We start from the raw sequence: 19,568 nt of genomic DNA on the forward strand, positions 1-19,568 counted from the left end.
ATGCTTGGAAGTAGCAAAACCATATTTTCCCTGGAAAAACAGGACTCAGAATTTCAGCAAACATTCTAAGGAGTAGCCAGGTGCCAGTGGCTCACACCTGTAATCCTAGCTACTCAGGAGGCTGAGATCTGAGGATTGCAGTTCAAAGCCAGTCCGGGCAGGAAAGTCTGTGAGACTCTTATCTCCAATTAACCACCAGAAAACCAGAAGTGGTGCTGTGGCTCAAGTGGTAGAGTGTTCATCTTGAGCTGAAGAGCTCAGGGATAGAGCCCAGACCCAGAAATCAAGACAAAAGAAAAAAAAAAATCTAAGGGATATACTGTGAATTCCAAGTGAAAACTCAAAAGCACAAAAGAAGTCAATATATCATGTCCCAAAACCAGTGAAAACAACAAAGTGAGTGCTATAGCCAAACACACATGAGACAATTGAAGTTATCTTTATCCAGGGCTCTTACAGCTGGGTTTTCTACAAGAAGTTGGTATGTTTCAAAATGGTAGCTGCTGTCCTCTGGACATCATAGCTTGTACATGACATTTTAAAACCTGAGCACTGCAGACTGATAATACAGGGCTATCTACTTTCCCTCATCTACACACAGTCCCACTATGAAACCAAATATGCAAATACACCTTTCAACATTCTTGACTCCCACAAATGAAACTATGAATTGCAAAGATTCATATTTATATAATCTTATGGACTCTAGGGTTCACTCTGAACTTCACGGTAAGCAACAAAGTAACTCTGCTTAGGATACAATGAATCTTTAAGAGGTGGTGTGAATGGAATCTAGCAAACTGCCTATGGGTAACGGAATCTTCTGAAATAAAACATTTTACACTTAAGTTCTCTGGTGGTGCGCTAAGTGATATTCAATCCAACAAGGCTAATAATGTATCTTTATGTAAGCTGATGAAGATCTTGAAATTTACAATTTGTATGTATAACTTGAACAATCCACTAGGTTAACAATTCATCAGCTGAGACAATTCTTTGCCATTAGTTGTGTCTTCAGTTACTGTGTTACATAATCAGTCACAAAGAAGTCAGGAAACCTTGGAACACACTGGAAAAGCAAACTCATCTAACATTGTTTTCTATATATTTACAGGGTTTCTTCCTCTCAGTTCTGATTACTTTTGACTCCTCCCACCTTCCTTGGCTTAGTTTTCTCAGACCTTATTATGTGTGGGGGCATAGTGGTAAACACCCAGAAAGAGGAAGAAGAAAAGATCTGAACACTGCATCTTCACAGACTCCTGAGGCAAAATTGACTGATTCAGAAATAAAAGCAGTTATCCTCCACATTCTTCTCAATGCCTGGATTATGCCACAGAGAAAGAGTTCAAAAGCTTTTTGTTCCTTCTTGTTCCCTCCCTTCCTTCTGCAAATGTTTCCAAAACCCTACTGTGTTAGGCACTGGGAATATACAGTAATTCTGACCTTCATGCATAGCAACTGTTCTAATTCTGGGAGTAGACAAGAGACAAATGAAGCAGGACATTGTGAGTAGTGCCATGAAAGAGGTTTGGGGGGTGGGGGGGAGGTGGATCTCCCAAACACCATAAAAGAGCCTATTTTATTTTAGTAAGGGGACTCACCCTAAATAGCCACTGGGGGAGTCTCATCCGCTATCCTCTACTGAATATATTGCACGAGGCAGTAGAGACACAAATAGGAAAAATGGAATTGTGGTTTTCCAGAAGGGATTTAGAAATGACTTGTGTAATACCTGTGACAGAAGGTGAAGAAATGATGCTTAGAAATTTGCCTAACATCTCAGCTTTCCTAATCCCAATCTGGGTTTTACTCCCTGTGGCCATGAGCAGAAGGTTCCTGGAAGAGCAAGCTCTTGCTATATTACCTTTCAATTCCAACTCTCCAGGACAGATATTAGCAAGCAGCTACTCAGGAGGTTGAGATCTGAGGATAAGGGTCTGAAGCTAGCCTGGGCAGGAAAGTCTGTGAAATTCTTATCTCCAATTAACCACCAGAAAACCAGAAGTAGAGCAGTTGCTCAAAGTGGTAGAGTGCCAGCCTTGAGCAAAAAAGCTCAGGGACAGCAGCCAGGTGCTGAGTTCAAGCCCTAGTGAATAACACACAAAAAAATTGGTTTTCAAGATGAGGTAAGGTGTCACACAGGTTCCAGATCAAGAACAATTGTACAACAAAGAAGCCAGGAATGACTGCCTGTCATCTTCAGACTATTCAAAGTTCCTGGAATAGAGTACCTTCAATCAGTGTCCTGTGTGTCCCCATTCTATTTCACTCAACTAGGTACAATTTGCAGAGTTCTCCATTATGCCTAATTATTACCAGGAAAAAAATTAGTTCAATGTCAACTATGTCAATCCTTTTTCTTTTCCTTTTTCTTATGTGACAACACAGATTAAATGTCAACTATCATCACTGCAAGGGCAAACAGACTGTGTTGGTGTGTAAAGTATCTTTCACTGGACTGCTGAATCTTTTCTGGGAGTGTTTGAAGGCAGCATCCCTGCCCCCTGCCACACCTGGGGCATGATACATGCTAAAAGAACCCCATAGGGGTAGTAATTACCTCACCTCACTGGGATAAAGAAACCAAATTGAATTAAAAGAAAAAAGTCTCCAGAATTATACTGCTTTTCTTTATAAATGCCTTCATTCACTACGTGTAAAGGATGAAGCAGTTTTGAAATCAGGGTAGAGAAATAACAACATAAGGACAGGTTACCTCAAAGGGGCAGATAATATATTAACAATGGATTCCTTTGGGTTGATTCCAGCCAATATATTAATAAACTTCCTGAGGGTGTTGGAAGAAAGGGCCTATGATGTGTTCACCACCATGTGTTAGTTTAGTGACAGTCCAGAGGGGCTGCCAATCACAGAACCTAACTTTGACATAACTGGCCTGGAGATTAACATATGACTCAAGCCCTCCCTTAGGATTTACTACACCAATACAGGAAACTATTATAAGACTGAAAAAGACTTTGTGGCCAGGCCTCCAATGCAATGACACAAAAAAAGGAAAACAAGGTCAGGAGAGGGTGGAGGGCCATAATCAGCTGTTGAGTACCCAGGAGTTTGAGCTCTGGGAGCTGACACAGCTCCTTTTCCATATGTCGCCAGCAGAATCTCCATCACTGATCACTGGCATGCTGCAGGCTCGGTGGGCTATAGCTAAAGAGTTAAGCGGAAGAACTGAAGGGACAGTCTTCCCTGATGGCAGCATCTAAGGTGTAGTAAAAATTATCCTGTGGCGGAAGACAGATCGGCTCTGATCACAGGTTATTCTCTAGAGGAGATTTTCTTCCCATTGTGTTTTCGAATGTGCATCTTTGGGCTATTCCCAGGCTCTAATTACCTACTGAGACTCTATCTATTCTCACAAGATTGAACTTCAAAATGCTATAGAGGTTCTGACTAACAGAATCAAAAGACCAGAAGTAGTGGGTGCCAGGATTTCTTAATTATGGAACAGGAAAATTTCCAAAACCTTTTAAGAACAAAATTCTCTCCACAAATAAACTCCTTAGTCATCTAAAATAAATTTTGTTTTAGAAATAAGGTGATTCTGGGCTAGGATGCTATACTTTAGGGAGCTTGTGGAACATAGTATCATGTGTTGTTCTGTAGTAACATGAAAAGTCACTTAGCCCAGACAGAAGCTTGCACAGCTTTCAGTAACCTATGTGTATGACTCTGTGTCCAGGCTCCATCGTTTCCCTTCTACTTGTTTATATGATATGTCCCCAGTAAGGCAGTCAGCGGGATGCTTAGTAGAGCCTGAAGAGGCACTGTCACTGCAAGGCTTGGGAGGCAGAATGACAGATGGCAGAGGCTACAACTGCTCCACCTAGCTAAGGAGACAGGTTTCAAAAGTACACAGTCCTACTGAGCACTGGTGGCTCATTCCTGTAATTCTAGCTACTCAAGAGGCTGAGAATTGAGGACCAAGGTTCAAAGCCAGCACAGGCAGTAAAGTCTGTGAGACTCTCATCTCCATGAACTACCAAAAAGCTGGAAGCAAATTTGTGGCTCAGATGGTAGACTAGCCTTGAGCAAAAAAGCTCAGAGAAGGTACTAAGGGTCTGAGTTCAAGCCCTAGTACCTATTCACATACACATAAAAAAGTACAAAGTCCTGTATTCAAACCTGGAGCTTACTAGCTACATAGTATTGGACAAATTATTCCACCACTTTAATCTACAGTTTTTTCACTAGAAAAATGGCTATATCACACATTTATTTACTGATCACTGGCACTGACAGACACTAAGAGAGGCCCTTAGGTAACAAAGGGTAAACCATGTTCCACATCCACATTAATAGGGAGTTTCAACTGCATATATAAAGGTGGAGGCAGCAGAGGGTTACGAGTAAGAAGCAATATGTTAGACATCAACACCAAAAAGCACAATGAAGTTTCATTGAGTACATTCCAGGGAAAAGTATTACACAAGAGTATTACACAAAGAGACAAAGGGAGATGAAACTTCTTGGCCCAGAGCCTCTGGACATTCATAAATTATAAATCTGGAAGTGTCTTCAACATTCCTCTTTCCTGCTGTTTTATAGGAACCATATTAAATTGAGTTACATATCTCAGAGAGTGGCTTAGAAACACATGGATTATTTATCATGTTGTACTGTTAGAAGAACTTGTGAATTTTACAAATGAAAGAAAAGCACATGTTTTCTACCTCATTTTATAGCCAATGCCTGTTGACTTTGCAAACACTTGTTCCAGACAGGCTACACAATTTATTCCTTAGTTATGACATATTTTTCATACTTTATCTATACTCCCCAAAACTATCTTGTCCTTTACGAAGAAAAAAAGGACATGCTGATAAAAGTCTTGCTTGGATTCTTCTTAAGTTTCACCAATGTTACCTCTTGAGCATTCCTCCATTTCATCTACTTCCAACACTTCTGTTTTACTGCTACAATGTGAAGGCAAGAGAATCAATTATAGGTGAAATACAGTGCCTAATTTCACTTAAGCTACAGCAGTAAGGACAAGTAAACTGTGCACACGCCTAAAATGATCCCATCTCCTGATGTTCACTGTGTAACCCTTTCCCCGAGTTCAGATAACAGCTGTGATTTGTTTCCAGCCAAAAGAACATAGCAAAGGTGACATCTTGTATGTGATTACATGCATATGTTACAATATGTTACATGACACTGTAATGTCCATCCTACACAAAGATATCTTCTCTTTCCGGTTTTGATGAAGTATGTTATATTGTTGAGAAAACCCATGAGGCAAGGAACTGAGGGTAGCCTCTAGCTAATTGTCAAAGAGCCACAAGAGTTAAATGCCGAGCACATAAGCATGGAAGTAGATCCTTCCCTAGTCTTGCAAGAGTTTGCAACAAAGTAATCTGCTAAATTATGGCCTATTTCTGACCGGTAGAAACTGAGATCTTAAATTTACAGTATTTAAAGTTACATTTATGGTCATGTTGCTATGCAGCAAATAATTATAGAAACAATCTAAGAAGAAAAAAAGCAGCTTCTGCCATCTGAGAGCTAGCCTTGTACCATAAGCACTTGATGTTGCTGGGAGCTAACATGCATACATAACTTAAGTTTGGATATTATATATAAACAACTTCAAGGAGCACCAACAACAGACCAGGCCACTGTGATCAAGGCAAAAGCATGGTCAACTCTATAATCACATTTGAAAATAAAGAATTAAAAATATCACCCAAATCACAAAAATACCCAAATATCCCTTATACTTGCTATACAGCTTTTACCTTGATTGGTTCCTTTTCCCCCTATGTCTTATATATAGAATTAAAAAAAATAAGTTTATTGTGAAAATACTGAGCAAGGTAATGAATACATTTCTTACCAAGCATTGTTGCCTCCTCCTTTTTTTTTCCCCTACCATCCCTTCCCTCCCATATCCACAACTATATTCCTCCCCACCCCCACCCCCACCTAATTGTAAAGTTCATTTTTTGACATAGTGTCTTGTACATCTCATTGTTGCAATGGGTCATACAGAATTTATTATGATTCTTATTCTCAGATGCATCCTTTCTGATAGCATCTAACACAGAACAAAGCCTCAAACCTTTGACTTCTCCCAAACCATGAAAGCTCTTTCAAACCTTGGTGGGTTAAAGGAATCCATTTTATACCTAGTACATAGCAAGCTAGACAAATGAACATAAAAGCTAGAAATGTCTAGAACATGAGGAGAGAGACAAGAGGGTCATTCACTTTTGTTACAACTTCTATCTCAGTCCCAGAAAACCTTGGCAGAAACTACTGGTTCAATTTCAGGTATTATCTACAAGGCAAGCAGAAAAAAATGTAAAGTCTAATAGAGGAACTATTTAGTGAACTGTATTGTATTACTACAGGATTATACAGGTATCCAAATAAATGTAAAGTACAGAAACACAGAAATTGTTTCAGATATCAGGCAGCAGCAACAACAGTGAAATCTCATAGTTCAAGAGCAATAATGTGCCAAGCAGTGTTTGAGGCATTTAATCTTTTTTTTTTTAATTTTTTTTTGGGTCTGGTCGTGGGGCCTGAACTCTGGGCCTGGGCACTGTCCCTCAGCGCTTCAGCTCAAGGCTAGCGCTCTACCACTTGAGCCACAGTGCCACTTCCGGCTTTTTTTCTTTTTGCTTATGTGGTGCTGAGAAATCAAACCCAGGGCCTCATGCATGCTAGGCAAGCGCTCTACTACTGAGCCACCTTCCCAGCCCCGAGGCATTTAATCTTTACAACTGAGAGGAAAGTAATATTCTCTTGTAGAAGAAACTGGGAAAAAGAAAATTAAGTAATTGGCCAAACTCACATAGCTGAGAAATTAAGACAAATGTGAACCAAGATACTATTCAACTCCACATGTTAAGTTTATAACTACTGTACCATTCTACTACTCTCAGACATAAATGAGGACTGCAACTGTGCATAACTGTGGAAGTGTGGGTATAAACAGAAGATAACATTCAGATATGAATAACTGTGATACTAGAATATGGTTAATGGCAATTTAATTTTAAGAAACATCCATTTCAATGGCAAATAATCTTCTTGATGGAAACAGACAAGCAATGGGCATTTGACCTTTTCCAATTCTCCATACAAAGTTTAATTGGGCATATCCTTGCAAAGAGATGACACTACTTTCCATTCAAAATTACTTCTATTTTTACTCTGTTCTAGAATAATGGAATGGAAGTCCAGGATTAATGGTAGCATGCAGTGCCCAAGGTGGATCAAGATCACTGTAAAATGGTGAGAAAAGAAAACACAGGAGATGGGAAAGAGAAGCCCAGGGGGAGATGTGGCAAATGTGGGGCTGACTGAGAGAGGAAGGGAAGCTTTTGGCTTCCTAGGTAAGAAGAGGGATAGAAGAAGAGATGCATTTCCAACCCCCAGAGGAGTTGTCTCCTCACTTTCCTCCTACAACAATCATAGGTCCTATCTGCTCATTACTGACAAGTTTAAACACAGAAATCAGTCTCCATAGAAATGACAACCCTATCTAGTTGTGTTTTTTCCCTAAAATCTGGCATCAGGAATACTGAGGCAACACAGGGTAGAACAAAGCTATACTCTTGCTACCAGGTGTGGGTGCTAACAAGGGGCCAAAGTAATTTCTTCTGGAGAAAGTAAATGAATCATTCTTTTCAGGATTGTATCTACATGAGTTTATTTTCACTTTTACCATAACCAAATGTTCTGTTTTGTTTTGTTTTTTTTCTGGTCACATCTTGAATGACACATTGATTGGTTTCATCCTTTCTATGTAGCAAATGGGAAGATAATCTAGGAAAGTTGGATTAGAAAGTGCGTGTTTGGAAACATCTATAGTACTTAGGGGACAGAGCAATAAAGAAGCCCCATCTAGACACTGTCTCATTCAGTGTCTTACTCAGAAGCCCTTTCCCTTGGTAAGAGAGGATCTCTTCCTGTGTTTACTGTAGTTTACATATCCCAGGTTACAGGCAACAATTTTCTCCTGACCATACCACCTGTTCAATCATTTCAGAGGAGGTGGAACTAGTTTGTTCTCAAGGCTTCGAAGACAAGAGAAGTAAAGCTAAATGCTCTATCTAGCACACAGCATTTTAAGAAAGTAGACTGAGTGTGGATGAGAAAGGAGGGATGTAAAACAATGCCTTGTAAATCTGAGCATGCCCACATACATCTCAGCCAGGCCAGAGTCAGTTAGGTGCATAATGATTAATCACTTCCTTCCTGAAATATTCAAGGTCCTACTGCCTCTCTCAGAATGGAAAAAATTTAATGCTGAAATATGGTTGTGAGGTTTTGGTTCATTCTATACTCTTTTAATAAAGCAGAACAAAATTTTTTTGCCTTGGGCTTGGCTGAGTTATGGGGTTTATCTCCTAAGTGGCAAAAAGCCTCATTCTTCAACCCAATCACCAAACTGAGCTCAAGTTATAAGATCTGTGATAGGGAAGAAAAAAATGCTTCTGTTTTACCTCAGGCAAGGATGTATCAAATGTGATCACTGCTCTCAGAGACAGATTTTCTCTTAATATTTATAGAAAAATGGGTACTGTAGAACAAAATTAATTTAGCTAATGGGCAAATGCTGAGGGCTGAGCATGGTAAAGCCTAGTATCTGTGGTTTTGACAAATGTGGCAGATAAATTAGAACCAGATTCCACACTGCAGGGGAAGGGTAAGGAAGTCAAACAAAGCATATCTGGTACAAACTCCAGCAGACACCCACCTACCTTATCTGCATATTCAGACACAATCTGCTTAATCTCAGCAGAGCAGAGGCCCACAATCTGGCCCACGGAGCTCGCGGTGAGACGGCTCTGCAATCACATGAGTTCTCAAGTCCATGGCTTGTCTTTGACAGAACTAGAAATCTTGAACACTCCATATTATTGAAAACCAATATTCCAGGGGAAAAAGACAATTTGACTTTGTCCACTTATTCATGGACAGGGGAAACAACAGGCTAGGCTAAGGACAAATGTCAGAGCCACCAGTGCCCCATCTCCTGAGTCCTACACTGATTGTACTAGCTTTCTAGGCTCTGGTTACCCCAAGAAAACCATGCTTCACTGCTATGTCCCATGCCCCAGCTTCTTAAGCGTCACCAAAGAGAGCCTGCAGGGCATTTAGGGGGCTAATGATTCAAGGAAGAGCAAAAAAAAAAAAAAATCTCAGACCCTAAAATAACTCTTTACTGACACAGTTTGTTACTTTACTGGTTTCAAAAGAAATGATCCTTTCCAAGTACATGGCAAAACCTCAGGACAGGCCTTGAGCTCTAGAAAGATCAATTATAAACATCGTGTACCTAGTTGATACTGGAAGGAAATAAAAACTAGGGGCTCCTTGCACAGGTGGATCTTATGGTTATGGAGAGGCAGGGCTGGCTCCAGTTCTACAGAGGTTTGGTGACATCTTCTAAGTCTCCCTCTTAGAGGGCAATGCTATGACTTACAAAAAGCTCTCCCAACCGATGATCCTACAATTAGGCCTCACTACTGAGGAGAAGGCTTTAGAGAAGGTGGTACCCCAGGAGGAGACCCTCTATAGCAGAAGGGATTCCATGTCCTCATCTCCACATTCCTGTCCCTTTCCTCCCACAACTCCTTACCTCCTCATTAGCCATGGCAGTCATCTTGGTCATCAGTGACTGAATACGCTGCTGGAAGAGGAAAGGAAGGAGCAGCAGTGAGCAATTCTGACCATTTAAGACTGAAGTAAGTGCCTATATAAGCTCTGCCTAGCCCAGGATTTTGTTCCTTTATCTTGTTTAGTGTGAGCCTCACAACAGGTGATGAGATGAAACTGCAAGGTGTGCAGTTTCATCATTTAAATGATGTAAATTAACAGTAATACTCACAAGACAATACCTGGAAATAAGGAGGGTTGGGGGAAGGGAAAAGGGAGAAAAATGAGGGAAGGGGTAACATGTTAGACAAGAAAAATGATCACTACCTTACTTATGTAACTGTAACCCCTCTATATATCACCTTGACAATAAAATTAAACAAAACAAAAACCCCCAAAACCTCAGAGGGCTGATCACATACCTCTTCAGCTGCTCGAAGCTCATCTTCTTCATGAGCATCTGTTTTTTCTGTAGCTGAGAGCCCTGCTGCAAGTGTTGTTTTCTTGTCCTCAGTCTGGAAAGGGAGATGTGAGAACAACTGAACATTAGAGACTCAGCAGAAAAAAGACAACATTGCAAAGAGGTACAAGCCTGTGAAAGAAAATACATTTATCTGGAGATGTATTAATCTGGAGAGCTGAATTGGTCTGAGAGAGTACAGACAGTTCAGAGGCTGACACTCTAGTCAGAGGATGAGCAGCCCAGGTATGAGTGGTGAGACTCATCTATTCCCAAACTTCTTGATTAAATGAATACCAGGCCATACACAATCTCTAAACTTGCCCTTTCTCTTTGATGAGGTCTTCCCTCTACTTTAAATTTCAGAGCAGATCACTGAAACCAACAGCAGTGCTATTTCAACCTGCCAGCTAAGACCTACTATGGGATATGAAAGTAAAAATTTATATAAATAAAAGTAATACAACATATCAGAGTGCATAGAGGTAAAGGTTCAGCACTTAAGTCAAAGTTTTGATTCAGTCATAAAAAATTTAAAATAACTGTCTAAAGGACAAAGCTGTAAATTGCTTCATCTGTGGATCAAACTGTATACTCTAGATGTAGGTCTCAGGTTCTCAATGTATTATGACATACTCAAGACAGTCTGATCAACAGTTTTTCCTTGAACTTGGCTGCCAAGTCTAGAGTTCTTGGTGCTCATTACATCTCTTCCATCCATCTAATTTAATTTTCTCTGCAATGTGTTTTATGTTCTCTGAACATGTGCCTCTTTCCTGAAAAATAGGAGTATCTTCCTTATTGAGTAGTTTCAGTGAATAAGTACACGCGAAGCCCTTTAATAAAGGTCTTGGGACACAACAAGGGTCTGGTACTATAAGATTTACCTGCCTGCTCTGTTGGTGATGATTACGATTCATTAACAATACATACATGTACTAATGGAAATCTTTAAGACTCCTTCAAAAAATTGGAAAAACCCATCCTGACTTCTCTGGCTCGTCCACACTTTGTTTCCTGATGCTGGACAGGGCTATTGATTTATTCTATCTCATTGTCAGCATCCTGTTCTCACCTGTACAGAGGCCTCTCATCATAAGGTACATGTACTCTGGGACTTCTGGAAGCAGACTTAACACTGCAAGACTCCACTTAACCAACTCTGAGGCCATGGCTTCAATCAACATCCTTACCTCCAGCCCTAGGATGAGATGAGACTGCTATGTTTTGGCTGCATTGTCTGCAGAGGTGGCAGGTTGCAAAGTCCAGGACAGAGATGCAGGAGCTAAAGGTACATCTCTGCCTGCTTTCCCAAGGTCCAGCACTTGGTTAGCAGCAGCCTTTCCCTGTTCCTTCCTGGGTTTCCCAGTGAGCTGTTGCTCAACTATGACTATCAGGAAGAGGCCCAAAGAGAGGAGGTTGCCATCTCTCAAGTATTCTCTCCTACTGTTGATTCTTATCTTACCTTTTCTGTTTCACTCTGGCGGCTAAGTCCGTATCTCCTGCCAGCCACAAAAAAAAAGGATTTCAATTACTATTAAAAAATCACAATAAATTATAAACTCATTTTTTAAGATTTTATAGGAAAAACACAGAAGAGGACTTAGGCTATTTAGGTGTTTACCAAAAACCATATTCTCCCAGTTTTTGAACAAAGAGCCAGCCATGCTATTTGCTTTACAAACACTGTAAAAGAGAACATTCGGGTACTATAGAGTATAACATTTCGATAAGTGCAGTTATTACTCTTTGAATCAAGAAATGTATTTCAGAGCCACAATGTAAGCTAAAAGCTTAAAAACTATCTGTGTGAACAAATGAGAATGTGTTTGCTCAAGCTGAACATGCTTTCTAGTATTACTTCAATAACAGTTCTGCAAGTATTTTATTCTTATGCGTAATCCAAGCATGATGTCAGTAATATGGATTCACTTCACACAATCTTAAAAGTTAAAAACACACAAATGCCCTTTAAAATGCCTTTTAAATTAGTCTATCTTCTAGCTCTCTTAATCTGTATCTTAAAAAAACAAAAGCAACAATGCAAAAACTATTCAACAAAAAAAAAGCATGAAATGCAAAAGACCTAGCCTTACATACATACTTTAGTTTGTAAGGAAATAAAATTACATGTAACTATTTAAGAAAAACAAATTGTGGAGTTCACTCTACTCTTGCACAGGCTATATCTTAAGTATGCTGCCTCCACTGTTCTGAAGCTTACAGTCTCATTCCCTCCTACTCTTTGTACCCAATCCTTACCCAACTTCACACTGGCCTGATTCCTATCTACTAATGGAACATTTTCCATTGGGAGAAAATAGGACTGCTTGAGCAGCCTCATGTGCCTTCTCTTCCATGGCTCTGCCTGTGAACTACTCAGACTCACCCCTGTAGCTCCAACTACATCCTTAACAGGGAGCTTTGCATATACTGCTCTCTCCTCTCCCTAGTTACCTCTCACTCCTCAGCTCTAAAGCAGCTTCTTCAAAGCTCCTATCATATGTGTGCAATGCATATAAGCAGTCCTGACTGTTTATCCTGATCTGCTTGTATTTATTTCATTTCCCAACCTTCTAGTTGCGTGTCTGCATCCTTTTCCTTGAGGGCAATGACCCTACTTTTTTATTTTGTATTTCTTATGTTTGTTGGATAAATAAAATTAAAAATGCAGGAATCAGTATGTCATAAGAATTATTTCATATTACTTCCAGTAGGTTGCCATCTAACTAGACAGACTAAAAAGTCACTACTGGGCAGTAGGCTCATCTTTTAGGCAAAAATTTACAGTTCTGAAGTGTAGCCAACTTAATTTAAGGTTATACTTTGAGTATCTACACAAATTCTGTAAAGAACCTTATGGCACACTCTGAATGGCTTAATCAGTATTGATTGCAGCTTTCTATAATGCAAAGGCTGGAAAACAAGAGGCTATTTTCCATACCCATTGGGACCTCGGATTCTGAGTGCTATCGAGGTCCCAACCAATCAGATACACTTAATAAAGCTGGACATGTGGAGTAGTTAAGAAAGGAGAAACAGAAGATCAACTTTGTTGGCATGGGCTACACCAGAGCAGCCTGGTTCTGGGCCAGCAACTGTCACAGTGGTTTCCTGGTTTCTGCAGAAGTAGTGTGTTCCCCTTGCCAGCAGCTGTAGCATAAGCTTCCTGACTCCTCAGGCCGTTAGTCAGCTTCCTAATCTGGAGCCAGAGGCAGCACCCTTAGCTCAGCTCAAATGTGAAGCACAGGAGTCATCACTGGCTGAGCCTAGTTCCCATCACTCCCTATGATCAATGAAGCCCTTCTGCTGAAACTCATAGGCATTCCATTTTGCACCAGGGAACCCAGAACTACAGGGGGTCTGGTCAAAACTTCCCATTCCAGGGCTGGGAAGGTGGCTCAGTGGTCGAGTGCTTGCCCTGCATGCATGAGGCCCTGGGTTTGATTCCTCAGCACCACATAAGCAAAAAGAAAAAAGCCAGAAGTGGCACTGTGGCTCAAGTGGTAGAGTGTTAGCCTTGAGCTGAAGAGCTGAGGGACAGTGCCCAGGCCCAGAGTTCAGGCCCCACGACCAGACCCCCCCCCCCAAAAAAAAAACAGAAACAAAAACCCCAAAAAACAAAAAAAACTTCCTTTAAGTATCTTTGCATCTACAGCATTCTTTGCTCTCCAGGCTTCTAGTCTGAGGAGAGACTATCAGAGCAGAAGATACCCTGTGACAAATAGTCATTTTCTAAAGCCCTGATAATGTTATAGATTTTCCAAATAAAGCAGCAGACAACTAAACCTGTGTGACCCAATTCGCAGACCCATCTATTTCTCCTTCCCAGACAGAGGTTCTAGGAAAACTACCCTGACCACCTAAAACTAAGTTACCCTCCTGTGCTTCTGTACTTATACTATAAACACTCATTGCCCTGTATATAATAATTACCTCCTATCTTGCCAGGCCCTGCCGGTTGAGCTCCTAGAGGAGAATCTGCATTATTTTTTTTTGTTTTTTGTTTTTTTTAGTGAGATGTAATTCATATAATATAAAATTTGCTATTTTGAAGTATACACTTCAGTGGTTTTTAGTGGTATGCAACTATCAACACAACATTGTGTAAACCCAGAAAGTTCTATCAACCTAAAAAGAAACTCTGTACCTATTAATAGTTTCAATCCTACTCTCTCAGTCCCCAGGTACCATTAATCTACTGTCTGTCTCTACAGATTTGCCTTCTGGACATTTATGTCCATGAAATCATGCAAGATGTGATTTTTTGCATTTGGCTTCTTTCAATTAGCATAATGTTTCAAATTCATTCATGCTGTAGCAAGAAATATTAATTCATCCCTTTTTGTGGCTAAATAATATCCCACTGTAGAGGATAACATTTTCTTTAACCATTGATCAGTTGTTAAACATTTAGGTTGTTTCCATGTTGGAGCTATTTTGAATAAAGCTGCTAGGACCATTCCTGTACAACTTCAGTCATGATCGTATCCCCACTACCTAGTTTAGAGCCAGCACAGAACAGGCACTCACTATATTTTGCTCAAGTGTCCAGCTAATTTTTCTAAAAGCCTTTTGCTCCATGTGACATGAAAGCAATGCCTACATGACAAAGAAGAGCTATAAATGAGAATGTTCAAAGTAACCACTACTCCATCCCCCACAACCTCATCCTCTACATGCCAGATAAACAAAAAAGAAAACAAAGCATGTATTCTAAGAGAAAGAAAACCTGATGTCTTCATTTAGTACCAACCTTAGGTTTAGAAATTGCCCTGAGTACAACCCCAGCAACAGGAACAAACCTTTTGTTCTTTCTCACATTCACATTTGAGAAGGATCAAACACAAAACCTGTGCCTTGTTCTGTTCCATAAAGGAAGCCAGGCTCCATGCTGGCCTCAATTTACATTGTCCAGTCCAGGATGGACAGGTCCTTCTAGTTTACCCAGCCTTTGCATTGTGACAACAAAACTATCAACAACAAATGTATTCTTAAAGGTCCCATGTGAAAGAGAAATTTAAAGCAAGATATTGAAATGTTTTTACCATATCTTAGTGAACTGACCAATTAACTGAATCTGGCATTTTTTTCATCCCTAGGAGTATGATTTTCTATAAAAATGGAAAAATGCCAATACAAACAATCCAGATTAACAAATCCCACTATATTCTCCTAAATGTTCCCTGGCCTTGGAACATGTGACCCAGAGTTACTCTTTCCAGCTTTGGCTTTCCAGAGTTGTGCTGCTTCCCCTGGTCACCTGGGAGTTAGGCTTGGATAGAGGTACCCCAACATGGTTTCTGGGGCAGGAGTCATGAGAATGCAACCCATCCATTTGTATAGGGCTCCACACTCAGAAGGTCTTGAATGTAGTTACTGTTGTTGTCCTAAAATTCTCTGTCATCATTAACAATTCTCAATAAGTGGCCATGTATTTTCATTTTGTCCCGGATCCCCAAAATACGTAGCAAGTGCAGGAGGTACCTAACTCAAAGGAGCACTCACTTCTCAGAAGCAACTGGTAAGCTTTAACTGTAGCCACCACATTTGGTTTAGGGCCAGAGCTACCTCAACTTCTTTTGGGAAAGACTAGTTTGATGCTTGACCTCATACTATTACCTCAAAACAAGTAATAAATAAAAAGTTATTGCCTTTCCTTGGGAAGCTGGAATAATGAAACCTAACTTCCTCTGGTTCTCTCTAGTACCTTAGAGGAGCAAGCCATCAGCTGCTCCACTCAGAAAACTGCTAGTAGAGGAAGCAGTTAGTTTCAGCCATCCAACAAGAGCTGGGATATGTAGCAGAGCTCTCCCAGCACAAAGAAAGGAAACAGGAGGAGACATACTCACTTACATCAAGGGATCAGTTATCCTAAGTAGAGAATGCATGACATTAATGAATGTTAAGACCCAATGTCAATCAATGCAGAGAATTATGTCCTTGTAGTTTTTTAAAGTGAAAAAGATATAAAGTACCTGGTTTTCTTTTTAAACAAATGAGGTATTTTAAACTTCAAAACTTTCACAGAAAGTCAAAATTGTTCTTATAAAACTTAGTATTGGGGCTGGGAATGTGGTTTAGTGGTAGAGTACTTGCCTAGCATGTATGAAGCCCTGGGTTTGATTCCTTAGTACCACATAAACAGAAAAAGCCGGAAGTGGTGCTGTGGCTCAAGTGGTAGAGTGCTAGCATTGAGCACAGAGAGACTCAGGGATAGTGCTCAGACCCTGAATTCAAGCCCAAAACAAAAACAAAAATAAAAGCAAACCAACAAAAAACTTAGTATTAAACAGGTGAAAATGTTTCCATTTCTTCTGTTTACTAAAGATCTTAATAACAGCAGGTCATGAAGGGCACATTGGGTAGCCTCTGCAAATGCTCCAAACCCCCTAGTTTCCTAAGCACGGCAGAGCCTGGTGCAAGTTACATACACCTCCAGGGAAGAACTGCAAAGACTACCCATTGAAATGGGCAATACCAGAGAGAAAAGTCCCTGAAGCTGAAAAGTCTGCCTGAAAATAGAAAACTTAATCAGATAGAAGCCAACCCCACTGAACTAAATGATGCAATTTAAATTAGCTGTTCTTTTAAATGGTTTTATAAAGTAGACCCTAAGACCCATTCATTACCTGCCATATTCCAAAAGTGTAGCGTGGATTCGAGATTCTTCATCAAGTAGCTCCTCTGCTCCCTGCTGGCGTTTATATTTCCGACGAGGCTTGTAAACATCCTAAGTGGATAAAAAAGCAAGTTACAGGATGTGAAGAGCTCTCCTGAACTATCTGCTGGGTGTCTTCAAGCAGTTAGGGGGAGAAGGTCTTTCCCATCAAGGCCTAAGGAGTCCTTACTTTGCTGCAAGTCTATGGGGGACTCGGGTGGCTGCCTTCAGGGATTAAGACACAGAGGCAAGGTTGATGAAAACTCAGGTGAGACACATGACTTGACTATTATTAATTGAGATAATTTGCTTATACCTATACACCTTGTTGTCTGAGAAACAGGAAAGGTTTTACCATGGAAAAGCAAAGGTCAATAACAAAAGAGGTTCCTTTGTTCTTCATTTGTGGTCACTAACAAAAATAAAGTACATAAACATATGGACAACCCATCCCACCCAACAAATACTGCTGGTGTTCATTGGGAGCCCTGCTATATTGTTTACAGATGGAAACACAGCACTTCCTACCAAGACAAATGTAAGTAATGGGCCCATGAAAATGTCCAGAAGTACATCAGCTTTTTGTTATTTGTTTATTTAAAATTACAAAGTTTTACAAAGAGCAAATGGATATACTCTTGTAAAAAGCCTCAAATTTTCCCCACTGATAATTCTGGTAAACTTATATTTTCTATTATTCTTTTTTTCTATAATTATTTTATTTTCTATCATGAAAAGTTTCAATCTGTGACATACATTATATAATGTCGATAATTTTGTGGAAAAGAGAATGGAATGTAGCCTGGGATGATGCTGGAGGCTGTTCTCACCAATTGCTCCCTAGTTTGCTCATGATTTCTACATAAATTGGAAGCTATAAATAACATAAAAGAGATTCATATGAAGTGAAAAATATAATAAAACTGCATGACGCAGTTACTGTGTATAATTTAATTTCCACTGAGCTCTGCTATTGTAACAGTGCTATATAATTGAGCTTAACTGCTATCTTCCTTGGTTACCACTGAAAGAGTCAATGACCCAAGACAGGAAATTGGCTTCTTCTATAAAAGGACTGGCTCCCAAACAACAATACACTGAAACGAAGAGGTAAAAGCAACCTTTCCTTTGTCATACATTGACAATGTTAACTTTTATATATACTTTACACTTTAAAGTTTATACTCATGTATACATTTTACCTTTTGCACTTTCTAGTCATTATGAAGAGGTAGGACAAATGCTATTATTTTCATTTCACTGCTATGGAAACAAAATGAAATAATAGTATTAGGTCTAAGACAGTATTAGATTAAGGGCTGGTTGCAGGGGCTCATGTTTGTAATCAGGAGGATAATAGTTCAAGGCTAGCCCAGACAAAAAGTTAGTGAAACTGTCTCAACAGACAAATCCAGTGTGGTTAGATACACCAGTTATCCCAGCTAGGCTAGAGGCAAAGGTAAGATAAATTGTGGTCCAGGCCTATTTGGAAAAGTAAGTAAAGCACAAAAGGGCTTGGGGTGTGCCAGATGGTACAGCATTTTCCTAGCAAGCACAATGCCCTGAGATCAAACCCCAGTAAAAGTGTTTTTTTTTTCTTTTTGCTTGCTATTGTTTTTAATGTACTTATAATGTACTATGTGATTTTTTTTTGTTTCTTTTGTATGTTCTTCCCCCTTGGTATAACCCCTGTTTTCACTGGATTTGATTCCGGTGCCCTGCATCTTGTATATACATTTTTATAATTTGGGGAGGGGAAGGGAAATAACAAAATGCTTAAATAAGAATATAGGGTGACCCATTGTAACAATGAGATGTACAAGACACTATGTTGAAAACCAACTTTACAATTTCTGGGGGACGAGGTGGGGGAGTGGTTAGGGAAGAGTTGGGGAGGTGGGGAGGGAAGGGATGGTAGGGGAAAAACAAAGGAGGAGGTAACCAGGCTCAATAGAAAATGTCCTCATTAATTTACTCATGTAACTGTAACCCCTCTGTACAGTATTTTTACAATAAAACCATATAAATAATAAAAGTAGAATTTTGAGTCACAAAAAAACAACAAAAAGAGATAAAAGATAATATCAGGTTACAGATACCTTTGTTTCTAACCTCAAAGCTTTTCCATTACACTAACTTGCTCCTCACAGACCTTTTAGCCACGGAAGAGCCAGAGTGACTCTAATCTTAAGGTAGTTCTTGAGTTTCAGAAAAGCCTGGAGCTCTCTGATAACCACAATATAAGTCAAGCAATCACCAAGGAAATGGGAATAGCTGGAAAGAACCTAAGATAAACAGAACAAAGACCCCTTGCATTTCAAACCCAAAGCGTGACCCGCCAGGTAGCACCAACAAAGTGCTATGTCTATAGTATCAAGTGTCAACCAATCACGTGTAGGCCTAAATAAAATTCCCAAGCTTGCTCACAGTGTATTATAAAAGCTGTGAAAAAACAGAGGTCATGGCCTTTCTGCATAACCAGCTGCGACTGTGTGCGTGGAGGTCCAGGCTTGAGCTTGCAATAAATGACTCTTCTGCTTTTGCGTCAATTCAGTCTCCACTGGTCTTTGGGGGTCCCTCTCTGGGCATTTCACCACCACCAGTCATTTCTTCAAGATATATCAGAAGGCTTACTGTATAAACTGTATTGCCACATGCATCATTATAATGGTCTGCATAAGCATTGAAGGGCTAATGTCCCAGGTTTCCAGGCCCAATATAAAGAACTACTGTTATGCCACCCATTAAAAAAAAAGAAATCAGGAGTACTGATGCCCTCTTCCATCTCTGCCACTAACAAGCTCGATGAGT

At 40.0% G+C, this 19,568-nt stretch overlaps 1 protein-coding gene across 3 annotated transcripts in view; it reads right to left on the bottom strand.

The window, feature by feature from the left end:
• Ccdc93 (coiled-coil domain containing 93) overlaps positions 1-19,568 on the bottom strand; it is a 78,210-nt gene that overhangs the window by 31,686 nt on the left and 26,956 nt on the right. For all 3 annotated transcript variants that reach the window (XM_070024444.1, XM_070024434.1, XM_070024454.1), the window contains exons 7-11: positions 16,729-16,829; positions 11,562-11,598; positions 10,059-10,151; positions 9,620-9,670; positions 8,739-8,825 (exon numbers count right to left, since the gene is read on the bottom strand). In XM_070024444.1, coding sequence (XP_069880545.1) covers positions 8,739-8,825; positions 9,620-9,670; positions 10,059-10,151; positions 11,562-11,598; positions 16,729-16,829 — 369 coding nt within the window. The remainder of the gene's footprint in view (positions 1-8,738; positions 8,826-9,619; positions 9,671-10,058; positions 10,152-11,561; positions 11,599-16,728; positions 16,830-19,568) is intronic.

Source organism: Dipodomys merriami, unplaced genomic scaffold (genome assembly GCF_024711535.1).
Source record: "Dipodomys merriami isolate MVZ:Mamm:240054 unplaced genomic scaffold, mDipMer1.0.p SCAF_1, whole genome shotgun sequence".
NCBI classification, from domain to species: Eukaryota; Metazoa; Chordata; class Mammalia; order Rodentia; family Heteromyidae; genus Dipodomys; species Dipodomys merriami.